The 13,210-nt window shown below is 41.0% G+C and overlaps 1 protein-coding gene across 2 annotated transcripts in view; it reads left to right on the top strand.

Annotated features, from left to right (window-relative positions):
• Positions 1-6,817: 6,817 nt before the first annotated feature.
• The window catches only part of RFWD3 (ring finger and WD repeat domain 3), a 33,417-nt gene continuing 27,024 nt past the window's right edge, over positions 6,818-13,210 (top strand). Inside the window, exons 1-2 of one of the 2 annotated variants that reach the window (XM_043898047.1) lie at positions 6,818-6,951; positions 11,312-11,891. In XM_043898047.1, coding sequence (XP_043753982.1) covers positions 11,314-11,891 — 578 coding nt within the window. In that variant the 5' untranslated portion in view covers positions 6,818-6,951; positions 11,312-11,313. Of the gene's footprint in view, positions 7,015-11,311; positions 11,892-13,210 lie in introns of both variants that reach the window. The other variant, XM_043898046.1, reaches the window with a different exon arrangement.

Genomic DNA, 13,210 nt, shown 5'->3' with positions numbered 1-13,210 from the left:
CCATTTGATGAGTTTAATAAATTCATACACATGACTGATCCAGACCCCATCGAGATGACAAACATTACCATCATGCCCAAAAGTCCTATTGTGTGCATACAGTCAAACCCCCTCTTCACTCCTGCCCCACAATTCTGATTTAAATGGCATTTTTGAGGTATAATTGTCCCACAGTGGACTACACATGTTAATGTGTGATTTGATGTTTTGACGTATATATGCACCACCACAATCAAGATAATGAACATGTGCATCAGTTCCCAAAGCTGCTTCATGCTCCTTTATAATCCCTCCCTCCCACCACTCCACCACCCCCATTTCCCTAGGCAACCACTGACCTGCTTTCTATCACTACTGATTAGTTTGTTTTTTAAATTTTTATATAAATGTAATCATATGATATATGATGTTTGCCTTCTTTCAGTATAACTATTTTGAGATTCATCCATGTAATCACATGTATCCTTAATTTATTCCCTTTTTCTAGCTGAAAAATAGTTGAAAACTATGGCAATGTATGAGTGTAACCATTTATTTATCCTTTGATCTGCTGATGAACATTTGAGTTGTTTATCATTTTTGGCTATTACAGATAAAGGTGCTATGGATTTTTATGTACAAATCTGTTTGAATATATGTTATTTAAAATTTTTAAAAACCTTTTTATTTTATATTGGAGTATAGATGACTAACGATGTTGTAATAGTTTCAGGTGGTATATACTTTTGTTTCTCTTGGATAAATATCTAAAAACGAACAGCTAGATCATGTGGTAGGTGTACATTTAACTTTTTAAGAAACTGTCCAACTGTTATCCAGAATGGTAGAGCTATTTTCCACTCCACGAGTACATATAGAGCTCCTCTATATCCTTGTCAACATTTGGTACAGTCAGCATTTTAATTTTGGTGATCCTAATAGGTATATTATGAGTGCTATGTCATTGAGCCTTTAGTTTGCATTTCCCTAATGATTAAATCCCAAAGAAAGGTAATCCCAAAGAATGCTCAAACTACCACACAGTTGCACTCATCTCACATGCTAGTAAAGTAATGCTCAAAATCCTCCAACCCAGGCTTCAGCAATACATGAACTGTGAACTTCCAGATGTTCAAGCTGGTTTTAGAAAAGGCAGAGGAACCAGAGATCAAATTGCCAACATCCAATGGATCATCGAAAAAGCAAGAGAGTTCCAGAAAAACATCTATTTCTGCTTTATTGACTATGCCAAAGCCTTTGACTGTGTGGATCACAAGAAACTGTGGAAAATTCTGAAAGAGATGGGAATACCAGACCATCTGACCTGCCTCTTGAGTAAACCTATATGCAGGTCAGGAAGCAACAGTTAGAACTGGACATGGAACAACAGACTGGTTCCAAATAGGCAAAGGAGTATGTCAAGGCTGTAGATTGGCACCCTGTTTATTTAACTTTTTTTTTTTTTTATTAGTTGGAGGCTAATTACTTCACAACATTTCAGTGGGTTTTGTCATACAACCCTGCTTATTTAACTTATATGCAGAGTATATCATGAGTAACGCTGGGCTGGAAGAAGCACAAGCTGGAATCAAGATTGCCGGGAGAAATATCAATAATCTCAGATATGCAGATGACACCACCTTTATGGCACAAAGTGAAGAGGAACGAAAAAGTCTCTTGATGAAAGTGAAAGAGGAGAGTGAAAAAATTGGCTTAAAACTCAGCATTCAGAAAACTAAGACCATGGCATCTGGTCCCATCACTTCATGGGAAATAGATGGGGAAACAGTGGAAACAGTGTCAGACTTTATTTTTTTTGGGCTCCAAAATCACTGCAGATGGTGATTGTAGCCATGAAATTAAAAGACGCTTGCTTCTTGGAAGAAAAGCTATGACCAACCTAGATAGCATATGAAAAACAGAGACATTACTTGGCTGAAAAAGGTCTTTCTAGTCAAGGCTATGGTTTTTCCAGTGGTCATGTATGGATGTGAGAGTTGGACTGTGAAGAAAGCTGAGTGCTGAAGAATTGATGCTTTTGAACTGTTGTGTTGGAGAAGACTCTTGAGAGTCCCTTGGTCTGCAAGGAGATCCAACCAGTCCATCCTAAAGGAGATCAGTCCTGGGTGTTCATTGGAAGCTGAAGCTGAAACTCCAATACTTTGGCCACCTCATGCGAAGAGCTGACTCATTGGATTCGGGGCAGGAAGAGAAGGGGACAACAGAGGATGAGATGGCTGGATGGCATCACCGACTTGATGGACATGAGTTTGAGTAAGCTCCGGGGAGTTGGTGATGGACAGGGAGGCCTGGCGTGCTGTGATTCATGGGGTCGCAAAGAGTTGGACACGACTGAGCAACTGAACTGAACTGAACTGAATGACTAATGATGTTGATCATCCTTTCATTTATTGATCATTCTTTCATTTACGTTGCCATCTATATGGATCTTCTTTGGTTCTTTTTTTGGTCTGTTCAAATCTTTTGCTCATAGGTTGTTTAGTTTTACCAATTATCATGTTTTGAGAGTTCTCTATATACAGTATTCTGGATACAAGCCTTTTATCAGCTTTCATTTTTTGGGGGGGCAGGGAGTGGATCATGCCACAAGGCATGCAGGATCTTAGGGTCAAAACTGTGCCTCCTGCAGTGGAAGAACAGAATGTTAACCACTGGCCACCAGGGAAGTCCCGCAAGTATTTTCTACCAGGATTCAGTTCACCTTAACAACATCCTTTGAAGAGCATACATTTTTAATTTTGATGTCCAACTTGTCAGTTTTTATTTTCATGAATCATGCTTTAGGAGTTATCTAATAAATCTTTTCCTAACCCAATGTCATGAAGTTTTTCTCCTGCTTTCTTCTGTACATTTTATAGTTTTAGAATTTATACTTAAGTTTATGACTTATTTTGAGCTAATCTTATATTGAGGGCAAGATGTGGATTATCATGTCTTCAAATATTTTTTCCTCCCTATTTTCTCTTCTTTGATTCCAATTACATACATATTAAACTTCTAGATATTGTCACACAGATCTCTGAAGGTCTGTTCTTTTACTTTTTCGTCTCTGTTCTTCAGACTGAATAACTTCTGTTATTGTAGCTTCAGGTTAATCGACTCTTTCTTCTTTGTCTCCAACTTTCCATTAAGCTCATCCAGTCAGTTTTTAAATTGAGATACTGTATTTTTAAGTTCTGGGATTTCCATTTGGTCCTATTTTTGGTATTTCTATTTCTCTGCTGAGATTTCTTTCATGTTCCTTCATTATAAACATGTGTTCTTTTACATCCTTGACAATCGTTACAATAGCTGCTTCAAAACCCTTGTCTGTTAAAGCCAACATTTAGGTCATTTTGGGGTTTGTATCCACTGATTGACTTTTCTCTTGATTATGGATTATGTTTCAAGTATCTTCATACCTCCAGTAATTTGGAATTTTTCTTGGATACTTTTCCTGATAGTTACAGGGAGTATGGACTGTGTCATAGTTTTTCAAAGAATATTTTTTAACAGACAATTAATTTGGCTGGACTTAAATTCCAAACTGTGTCTACCCTTTACTTGCATACCTATGAAATCACTGTGCCGTCTTTTAGGCTTAGCTGGCTGCTTGAAGTCTGCTCCACACATGCCTACCTCAGAGGTAAGATAGAGATTTGGGCAGAGATTATATACAGAATTGAGGCTTTTCTTCTCTGGCTTTCTCCCTTCCTGAATTTTCCCTCTCACTTTCTAACTACTATGGTGGCTCCAAACTTTGTCCTCTGATTGTCAACCAAATTAGACTGAGAGATTCTCTCCAAGTTTTAGCCACTGCAAATGGGCTAATGGGGTCTTACTGTTGGGATAAAAGCCATGAAAAAGCAGGAGATTCCCCTACTGCTGTCTCTTTTTTCCAATTATAGACCCTGCTCTTCTAGTTTCTACCTGCCTTTAGCTGCTTTCCAGTGCCTCCAGGTAGCTTTTTTTTTTTTTTTAATATTTTATCCAGAGCTTTTATTTATTTTCTGTTAAAGGATTTGCCTAACGGGAGATGGTTGGCCTTTCTTGGAAGTAATTTTATATTTTAAATTGCATAGTCCTTTAAAAAAATATTTGTTTATTTTTGACTGTGCTGGGTCTTCGTTGCTGTGTGCAGGCTTCTCATTGTGGTGGCTTCTCGCTGCGGAGCATGGGTTCTAGGCACATGCGCTCAGTTGTGGCTTGCGGGCTGTAGAGCTTGGGCTCACTTGTATACAGGTTCAGTCGCTCCAAAGTATATGGAATCTTCCTGGCCCAGGGATCAAACCCATGCACCCTACATTGGCAGGCAGATTCTTAGCCGCCGGACCACCAGGGAAGTCCTTAATTTTTTAGTCTTTAAGAGATTCCTCCACATTAAGCATCAAGCCCCATGAAGCCTGCATCCACTCAAGGCTACTTCCTGGGACCTCATGCTATATTAGTAGAATAGTGGTGACATGGAGAATAAATTCCTGGTACATATTAATATCACCTGTGCACACTTCAATTCCCATAGCATTCCAAAAGGCTGATTCAGAGAAATTTCAGACCACTGTTGTTCTAGTTGTTGATATCTGGTAGAGGAGATTTTCTTCCCCTCAACCTGCTTTGAACTTCTGCAACATTTTGTTGTTTTCTAGATTTGCGGCACTTCAAACAGGGACAACTTTTCATTTTAGTCCAGCTACCTCATTTTGCCATGCAAAAAATGAGGTCCAAAAATGGGCAGCACCTCATGTAAAATAGTAGCAATGATCGGGAAGGAGAGGCAGGACCCAGGTGTACTGAAGTCCTATCCCGTCACACGTGGCCATCACAGCACTTACCTTTCTCTGTTTTTATTATAGTCATTTATGGACTATGCACCTTTCTCAAACATTTTCTGAGGTCTTCAGATCTCAGCTCTAATATCAGTACTTCAGAGAGTCCTTTCTTGAACCTTCAGTTGAAAAGAGGATTTTCCTCTTTCCTCATATTTACCACATGAAATTACCTACGTTATTCTTGTTTATTGGTCTATGATCTACCCCCACTTAGTAGAATGTAAGTTCCACTGCGTCAAGAGTCATCTCTGTTTTCTATACCATATCCCACTTCCCTGCTGGCTCAGTGGTAATGAATCTGCCTGCAATGCAGGAGACCTGAGTTTGATCCCTGGATGGGGAAGATCCCCTGGAGAAAGGAAGGGCTACCCACTCCAGTATTCTTGCCTGGAGAATTCCATGAAGAGAGAAGTCTGGCAGGCTACAGTCCATGGGGTCGCAGCTGGATACAACTGAACCACTAAGCATATATATAATATACCATATAGACCAGAGCTGAGATTCAAGTAGTGGTTTAATAAAGTATTTGTTGACTCAATGGACTAGAAAATGAATGAATGATGGTACTCCTAATGCTACAGAAAAACTAATGGCTTTCCCCAGAGCCTGGGGAGAAGGCTTACCACAAGTGTTAAGTTTCTTTGGCATATTTTAACCTTGAGAATTCTTCCAAATTTTTTATTTTATTTATACATTCAGATCCCTAACAGTAGTTACCATCATGTAGTTTCGGGGCACCCATTAGTTATATCTTTTGGTGAAGGGGAAAAAAAGACATACCTCTAAACAACTCTTCTGTGAAGTGGTGCAGTGTAACAGGGGGGTTGGTGTTGTAAGTAATCACCCACTAAGTTGTAAACAGGAATTTCTCCCCTAAAATGGAACACAACCAACACTTTTGTCCTCTAATTATAGGAAACTTTTGGAGGTTGAAGACAAGACTATAAATTTCTGGCTTGTGTGTTTATTCTCTTATTCTCCTAATTAGTAAACATGACCATTAGGTGGATCATAAATGAATATACTCTCAGAACTGTTCATAGTTGTCCAAATTTTGTTCTTTCTGTTTCCAAAATTTTTTGCTGTGTATTACCTATTAACTTTCAATGTAAAAAATTTTTAAAGGATCATTCCGTATTTGATGATGTGCCTACGTATTCATTGACAAGGAAAGCAATTCAAGATATATTAAGATTAAAACAATTCCATCTATATTTAAATATCCATATTAAGATAGATGAAGATTTTAAAGAGTTAACAATGACTTCTCTGGAGATAATTTTTCTTTTTTGCTTCTATGTTGTCTAATCTGCACATGAAGGTTCCGCTCCCTAGAGGCTCCTCTGCCATTACTTATACAACAGTGAGAATCATTCAAAATGTTTTTCTTTCTACTCCATAACATTTGTATTTGTTTACAAAATAAAATTCCTTTCTCCTCATATTAACCTTGCTCAGTAGTGAAAATGAAGTCGCTCAGTCGTGTCCGACTCTTTGTGACGCTGTGGACTGTAGCCTACCAGGCTCCTCCGTCCATGGGATTCTCCAGGCAAGAATACTGGAGTGGGTTGCCATTTCCTTCTCCATCGCTCAGTAAAGCTCCCTTAAAGGCAGGAAGATGAAAAAAAAAGTACAAATGCTAAGGTTGGCTTTGGTGACAGGCATCTTCTTCACCAAAGACTTTAGGAGAAACAGCATGAGGCACAGTTTTAATATTTTCATCTTTTCAAAATGGACTAAGAAATCTTTCCCTTACGACTTTCTCCCGCCACAAAGTTCAAATAAAGAGCGGTAAAATTCCTTCTTCCGTTTTTCTCTTTGGGGGGCTGGGCGCGTGTTGACGGACGTTGATTTCTACCAATTGTACGAGGCTTCCTTGCGCATGGTCCTGCCTACCCCGTTTACGAAGAGTCAGCCAATGAGAGCGCCGCTGTTTCAGTCATCCGGCGACCAAAGAAAGAAGAAGAGAGGCTATTGGCTACCGGTTGGAACTGCTGCCCAATAGGAGCAGGCCGAGCCAGCACTTCGGGCGGGCAGCTTGAGCTGCTGCAAGTGGCTATAGTAGCCAGTCCGGCAAGTTTTTCTAAGGGGGTTGCTGCGCCTCCGGCGACCTGGGGAGTCTGACCGTGTGCTCTGGCTTCAGGTGAGGTGGGCACTTGCCTCTCCCCAGGCCTTGGGCGTCTGGGTCCGGGACGACTTCCCCTGGGTACGTGGACGCAGGGCCCGAGTTGGGCTGGGGGCAAGGGCGGGCTTGAACTCGGTGGTCTGAGGAGATTCGGCCGCTCCGGGCGGCCCCAACGTTCGGGGCCGAGGCGCCTAAATTCCCGTTCTTTCGCGGCTGCTGGGGCGGCCCCCGAGGTGCGGGTGGGGGCGGGGCCGGAAGGAACTCCGGATTCCTGGAAGGAGCAGAGTTCGCGGGCCCGGAGTCAGAGGTCCTTGGTCGCTCTCCAGGGACCTCGGACTCTTCATGTGCAAATAACTGTTGTCCCTCGGAGTGCCCGCTGCTTGCCTCACTTTCAAGTTGAACGAAAGACCTATCGTTCTATCCAGCTTTACCTCTTGGCAGCACTGTGACGTAAATACTTGTATTAGGCCCACATTTTAAAGACGAATAAGTCGAACAGGGAAGCTGGGCAACCGTCCTAAGTAAGGTCCTCAAGTAGGACGTGACCGAGCAGGGATTCGAACCCAGGTTGGCGCGACTCCTGCCCGCGCCTCGTCTTCTTTTTAATTTGGAGTCTTCATCGCGCCCAGCGTGGACATTGGTTGAAATCTGAGTAAGAAAGCTTGGGAAAGCCACAGGATGTCTAGGACTGGGCTGCTCACGGCATGGAAGGGGCCTGCCGACGCCCCCCTCGTCAACCCCAGGCCTGGCGGGTTCTGTGTTGGCCCACATTGATGTCCAGGACAGCGCCGTGTAGAGAACTTTATTCCAGGATGACGTTGTTCTCTCCCTCTTCTGTCTGTCAATATTGGGTGCTGATGTGTTCTTAAAAGTTGATTGGTCTTGCGTTTTTAGGTGTATGTATGGTGGGTAATTCAGTAAGTATTTAGCATCTACTGTGTACTACTTGTGTAGGATACACCGATGAATGAGGCTGGGATTTGGCTCTGGGCCTTTCACATCTCATCAGAACTTTTGTTCTCTAATCAGAACTGGCATATCATGGGAAGAAATTTCACTTTTTAATGTTAACCATACTGAAAAGTGCACAGAATAATTTTTAAAAGATTCGTGCATTCACCACCCCTATCTAACAAATCTTGACTTTGACCTTTTGATAAGAGTTTTTCTTCCTTTCTTATTCTTAAATAAATAAATTCTATAGTCAAAGCCCCTCGTGTGTACCCCAGCACCCTCCCTCTCCTGAATTGGGTATTTTTCATGCCTGAGCTTGTTTTATACTACCTTATATTTATAAATCCATATAGTAGTGTGGTTTTGCATATTTTTAAGTGCCCTAAAGATGGAATTAATAATGGAGTTTCATCTGTAGTCTGCTTTTTTCTTTTCAGTATAGTTTTTGAGGAAATTTACTGAGTTGGTATTCTTAGTTGGAAGAGAGTTTATGGTTCCATCTTGACCAGAGGTTTTGCTTCACTTTTTTCTCCATTTTGAGTTCTCATTCTTGTACTTCAGTTAGTCAAGTATTCTGATTTAACCTTTTAATATTACTATTTTTACTGTCTTGTTTTCTGAGACTTCGTCAGGTTTATCTTACAGTCCTTCTATTAAAGCCTTTATTTTGATTGTAAAATTTCTAAGAGCTCTTTCTTGCATTCTGATTTTATCTTATTTTTTTCCCTTGGCATTTTTTTAAGTTTGGATTTATTTTATTTACTTACTTATTACCATTTCTTGCATCACATTTCTTTTTTCCAAGTTTCTTCTCTTGGTCTGCTTTGGTTTCCTCTCATGATGGAGGCGTTTCTTGAATGTCAGTTGTTCTTTGGCTGTTTGTTTTGCAGAGAGGACCCCCCGCCCCCCGCCCCGCCGAAAACTGGTTGGAAGCTGTATGAATGACTGAACCTTACCAACCAAGGGACTTTTACCGTTAGATATAAGGACACAAGGGCTTCCTTGTGGCTCTGCTGGTAGAGAATCCGCCTGTAATGCGGGAGACCTGGGTTTGATCCCTGGGTTGGGAAGATCCCCTGGACAAGGGAAAGGCTATCCACTCAATATTCTGGCCTGGAGAATTCCATGGACTCTATAGTCATGGGGTCGCAAAGAGTTGGACCCAACTGAACGACTTTCACTTCCCTCAGAAAAGATTGGAAGCTCTATATGAATGACTGAACCTTACCAACCAAGGGACTTTAACCATTAGATATAAGGACAGAGACCCAGCCATTTTCTTGAGATTTACAAGTGTTAGTATTTATAGATCTTTTCTCTTCAGCTGGTTTTCTCTAGAGAACAGTCCTCTAATCTCCTGCCTTGAGGCATAGAGAATGTGTAAAAACCAGAATATTGCGTTCTGGATTTGTGCAGCTGGGGAGAAGGGTTGGAAGTGTTTCACACTTGTGAAAGTTTGTAGAATTTCACTTAACTCCTTGTTTTTGCTGCTGGTCTTAAGTCTGTGTGGTTCAAAATTCCAGTTTTCTGCAGCATCGGGGGAGGTGTTTTTTTATTGTTTCCTAGAGGAACAGATTACTGTCACAGGCTTTCAGCTAATCTTCCTGTCCATCTCCATCTTTCAATGCTATCTTTTGTGATATGTAGTTTCTACAGTTCCCTCAGTGGAAATTAGCTTGCTTTTCAATAGCACACAGTCCTACCAGTTATTGGTACAGAAAACTGTATGTCTCATACTCTCTTTGCTTTGTTCTTGTGATTTATTCTTTTTTTATTGCTGTTTCTTGCAAGGGGATGGGGGTCATGTTCATGGATTTTCAGGAATGACTAAGAAAGAAAAACATACTTCATCTGCTGTGTTTATTGGACTTCTCTGCGTTTATGCTGACCACTCCAGTCTGGCCTCTACTCATCACTTTGGGGAAACAGCTCTTTTCTAGATTATCTATCACCTCTACATTGCTAAATCTAGTGGCTATTCTTCCCCTCAGTAGCACTTGACACACCTGACTGCCCCCTCCTTGCATCATTCTTCTAAGACACCACACTCTCCCAGGTTTTCTCCTACCTCATGGTCTTGGTTTCTGGGTTCTCTTCCTAAAGCTGTTATACTTTTAATGTTAATGTCTCTGGTATTAGTCCTTGGCCTGCTTTTTTTCTATCTCAGTTCCTTCTTAGGTAGTTTATCTATCCCAAGATTTTAAGTGGCATGACTATACTGAGGATTCTTAAAGCTGTCTACTCTTCCATCTCCACTGCTACTATTCTTGCCTCTGTGACCACTAGTTTACACTCCCATAATAGCCTATAAAGTGGTCACTTTGCCTGCACTTTTCCTCCCCTACAATCCATTCCTAACACAGAAGAAACTCCTTACCAAGCCCTTTTAGTGAAAGTGTCGTGTATCTTCAACTTCACTCCTCATACTAAACCTCATACTGTCTGCTCTTTCTTATTGTGCTCGTTATGCTGGGCTTCCTAGTTTCTCTGATGCACTAAACCCATACTTAGCAGACACCTTGTATTGATTTTCTTCTGAAACTCTTTCTTGGCTCTTCATGTGGCCAACTTCTTTTAATCCTTGTCTTGGTTTAATTTTCACTTATAAGAGGCCGCCTCTCACTGTTGTGTCTTGCCCTCCACTCCTAAAACCAAATGGCACAATATATAATTTTCACATTGATTTGTTTATTCTCTCATTTGTTAGAATGTAAATTGTATTACGCTGGGTCTTATCTACTTATCTGTTTGCCTCTGTGAAGGGTCTTGACTATGACAGATGCTTAAATATTTCTTGAAAAATAGACTAATGTAGTGGAGTACAGACAGGAAACAAATAATGAAAAGAACATAACTAGTGCTTAATAAATATTTGTTGAACGGACTAACAAATGGACTTAGAGACAGAAAACAAAAGTAATGAAAAAGTTGAAGTAAATAAAGGTTGCTCAGCGTTTTGGGGGGAAATAGGTAAATTTCTATTTTGAGTTATTATTTGAGTTATTTTGTGGACGTGTTCTTTCTGTGTTTATTCTTTGCACTTTAGTGCCATGAAAGGTGAATATTGCCTACTAAAATTAAATATAGCATTGTATGCATTTGTTGTAGTAAAAGTCCATATACAGGTCATGACAGAACTGCAAGAGGTCTGAGGGATCATTTTCAATAGTTCAATTCTCTTATTTTATAGATTCTTTTAAAGACCAGTGCTATGATCACATGAGTTTATGTTTTCGAAGGGTAAACAGGATAACTGGTTAAAAGTCCTTATTATAGGAAAAGAGCTAAAATCATCTTTTTAAGTTTCTCAGTTTTGTCAAGAATGATCTTAAACAGAAACATTAAATGATAGACATAATTAGATAAAACATGCCACATAGCTGATACATTTTACTAATACTTTTTACAAATATTACTTCCTCAGTGATGGCTCGTGAAGCAGTGGAATATGATCTTCAGGTGCAATTAGATCATGGTGCTGCAGAACAGCCTGCTCCTGCTGAGGTGGTGAGCAGCCAAGGGGGACCACCCCTGCTCCAGCCTCCTCATACTGAGGAGGTCAGCAGCCAGGAGGGACCACCCGTGTTGCGTCGTGTACTTGCTGAGGTGGTCAGCATCCAAGGAGGACCACCCCTGCTCCAACCCATTCCTGAGGAGGTGATCAACAGCCCAGAGAGAGTGCCGCTGCTTCCACCTATTCCACAGATATCTGTTGATTTGACAGAGGAAGTGGAGCTCTCGGGAACAGAGACTGTGGGGAGCCTCAATCCAGGAGTTTTAGAGGAGTTTAGTCCGAGATCTGGTGCTAACCACGCTCCCCAAGTGCCTTCATTGGATTCAGTGAACAGCTTCATCAGTGGGCTGCAAAGACTTCATGGCATGCTGGAGTTCCTGCGACCAACTTCAGACCGCGGTGTGGGGCCCATGAGAGCGAGGAGGAGTAGGAGGAGTTCTGCTTCACGGAGGACAAGAACAGGAGGGTCCCAGAGGACAAACAGTGCCAGGTAAATAGATGTGTAAATAGTGGGATTAGTACCTGATTGGGAATTATGAACCTTAGGCCCTGATGATAGCCCCAGTGCTGCCAGGAATTGGCATTGTGACTTGGCAAGTCGCATAACCTTTCTGAACCCCCAGTACCTCATAAATCAGATGAAAATAAAATTATTGGTTTATTTACTTCACAAAGTAGTGGAGAGGATAAGGTACACAGATATGTTTTGAAACTTGTTGGTAGTTTGTTGGCAGTGGTGTCTGTAGAGGCTGGCTTTTCTTTCGCTCATTTGTCTCTTGTACATCAAATATATATACATATATATTTAACTTGCAAGTCCACTCCACCTGCCTGAGATTCATTGTTCATTGGCACTCCACTTAAGTGGTATGGTAGATTTTGTAAGATGGGCAGGCTGAATTTAGAGAACCCTTGTGAAAAGGAGAGTGTGAATTAATGTAAAACTTATCTGACTTAGTGGGAAACATTCTAGCCTTCCTCACCTGATACTGTGTTGCAGAGTTAAAAATAATTTTCTTCCATAGGTTTTGGTTTCAGCTTGCCTCTTCAAGGGGTTAGCTGTCAAGTCTTGACAGTTATTATGAAGAATAACAGTTGTCTATATTTTAATCTGTTTTTTAACTTCTCCTGCTTTATTTGAAATACTTAATTCCATAGTTGGCTTTCTAAATGTCTTCATAATGTTGAAAGAGATTGAATTCAACCTTTTCATTTTAAATGTGAAAGAAACTTGGACCCTGAGAGATTGATTTATTCAGGGTCTCAGAGTGACAGTACAGAGGAGGTTAGAGCTGATGTTGGAACCTGGATCTGACTGTTGTCTACAAAAGCAAATAAAGGAAGCTTCAATCAGATCCATTTTTCTAACACTGTGAAAATAATGAGGGACTTCCATGGTGGTCCTGTGCCTAAGACTGCACTCCCAATGCAGGGGGCCTGGGATCAATCCCTGGTTAGAGAACTTAATCCCATGTGTGGCAAGTGATAGTTGGCCTGCCACAACTAAGACCCAGCACAGCCAAACAAATAAATAATACAAAATAAATATCGAAAAGAATGAGATGGCACTAAAAAGTGATAGCTGGGCCATCTGTTGCCTGTGTTTTGCAAATGAGGAAGATGATGGGGTGATTTATGGTTTGACTGAGATGACTCTGGAGTTGGAGTTGTGCCTTCTGATTCTGGATTTCAGCATCCTTTTCAGTGGATCCTGCTGTTAGTGTATCAGGGCTGCTGTCACTGTGGCTTTAGTCTCTAATGGCTGGTCAGTGCTGGATGAGAAGAGCCTCGTTCTGTGTTGACAGGAGT

This window comes from Cervus elaphus, chromosome 4 (assembly GCF_910594005.1).
Source record: "Cervus elaphus chromosome 4, mCerEla1.1, whole genome shotgun sequence".
Lineage (NCBI taxonomy): Eukaryota > Metazoa > Chordata > Mammalia > Artiodactyla > Cervidae > Cervus > Cervus elaphus.
Note: the sequence above shows the minus strand (reverse complement) of the source record. Positions and strands in the feature narration are given on the sequence as shown.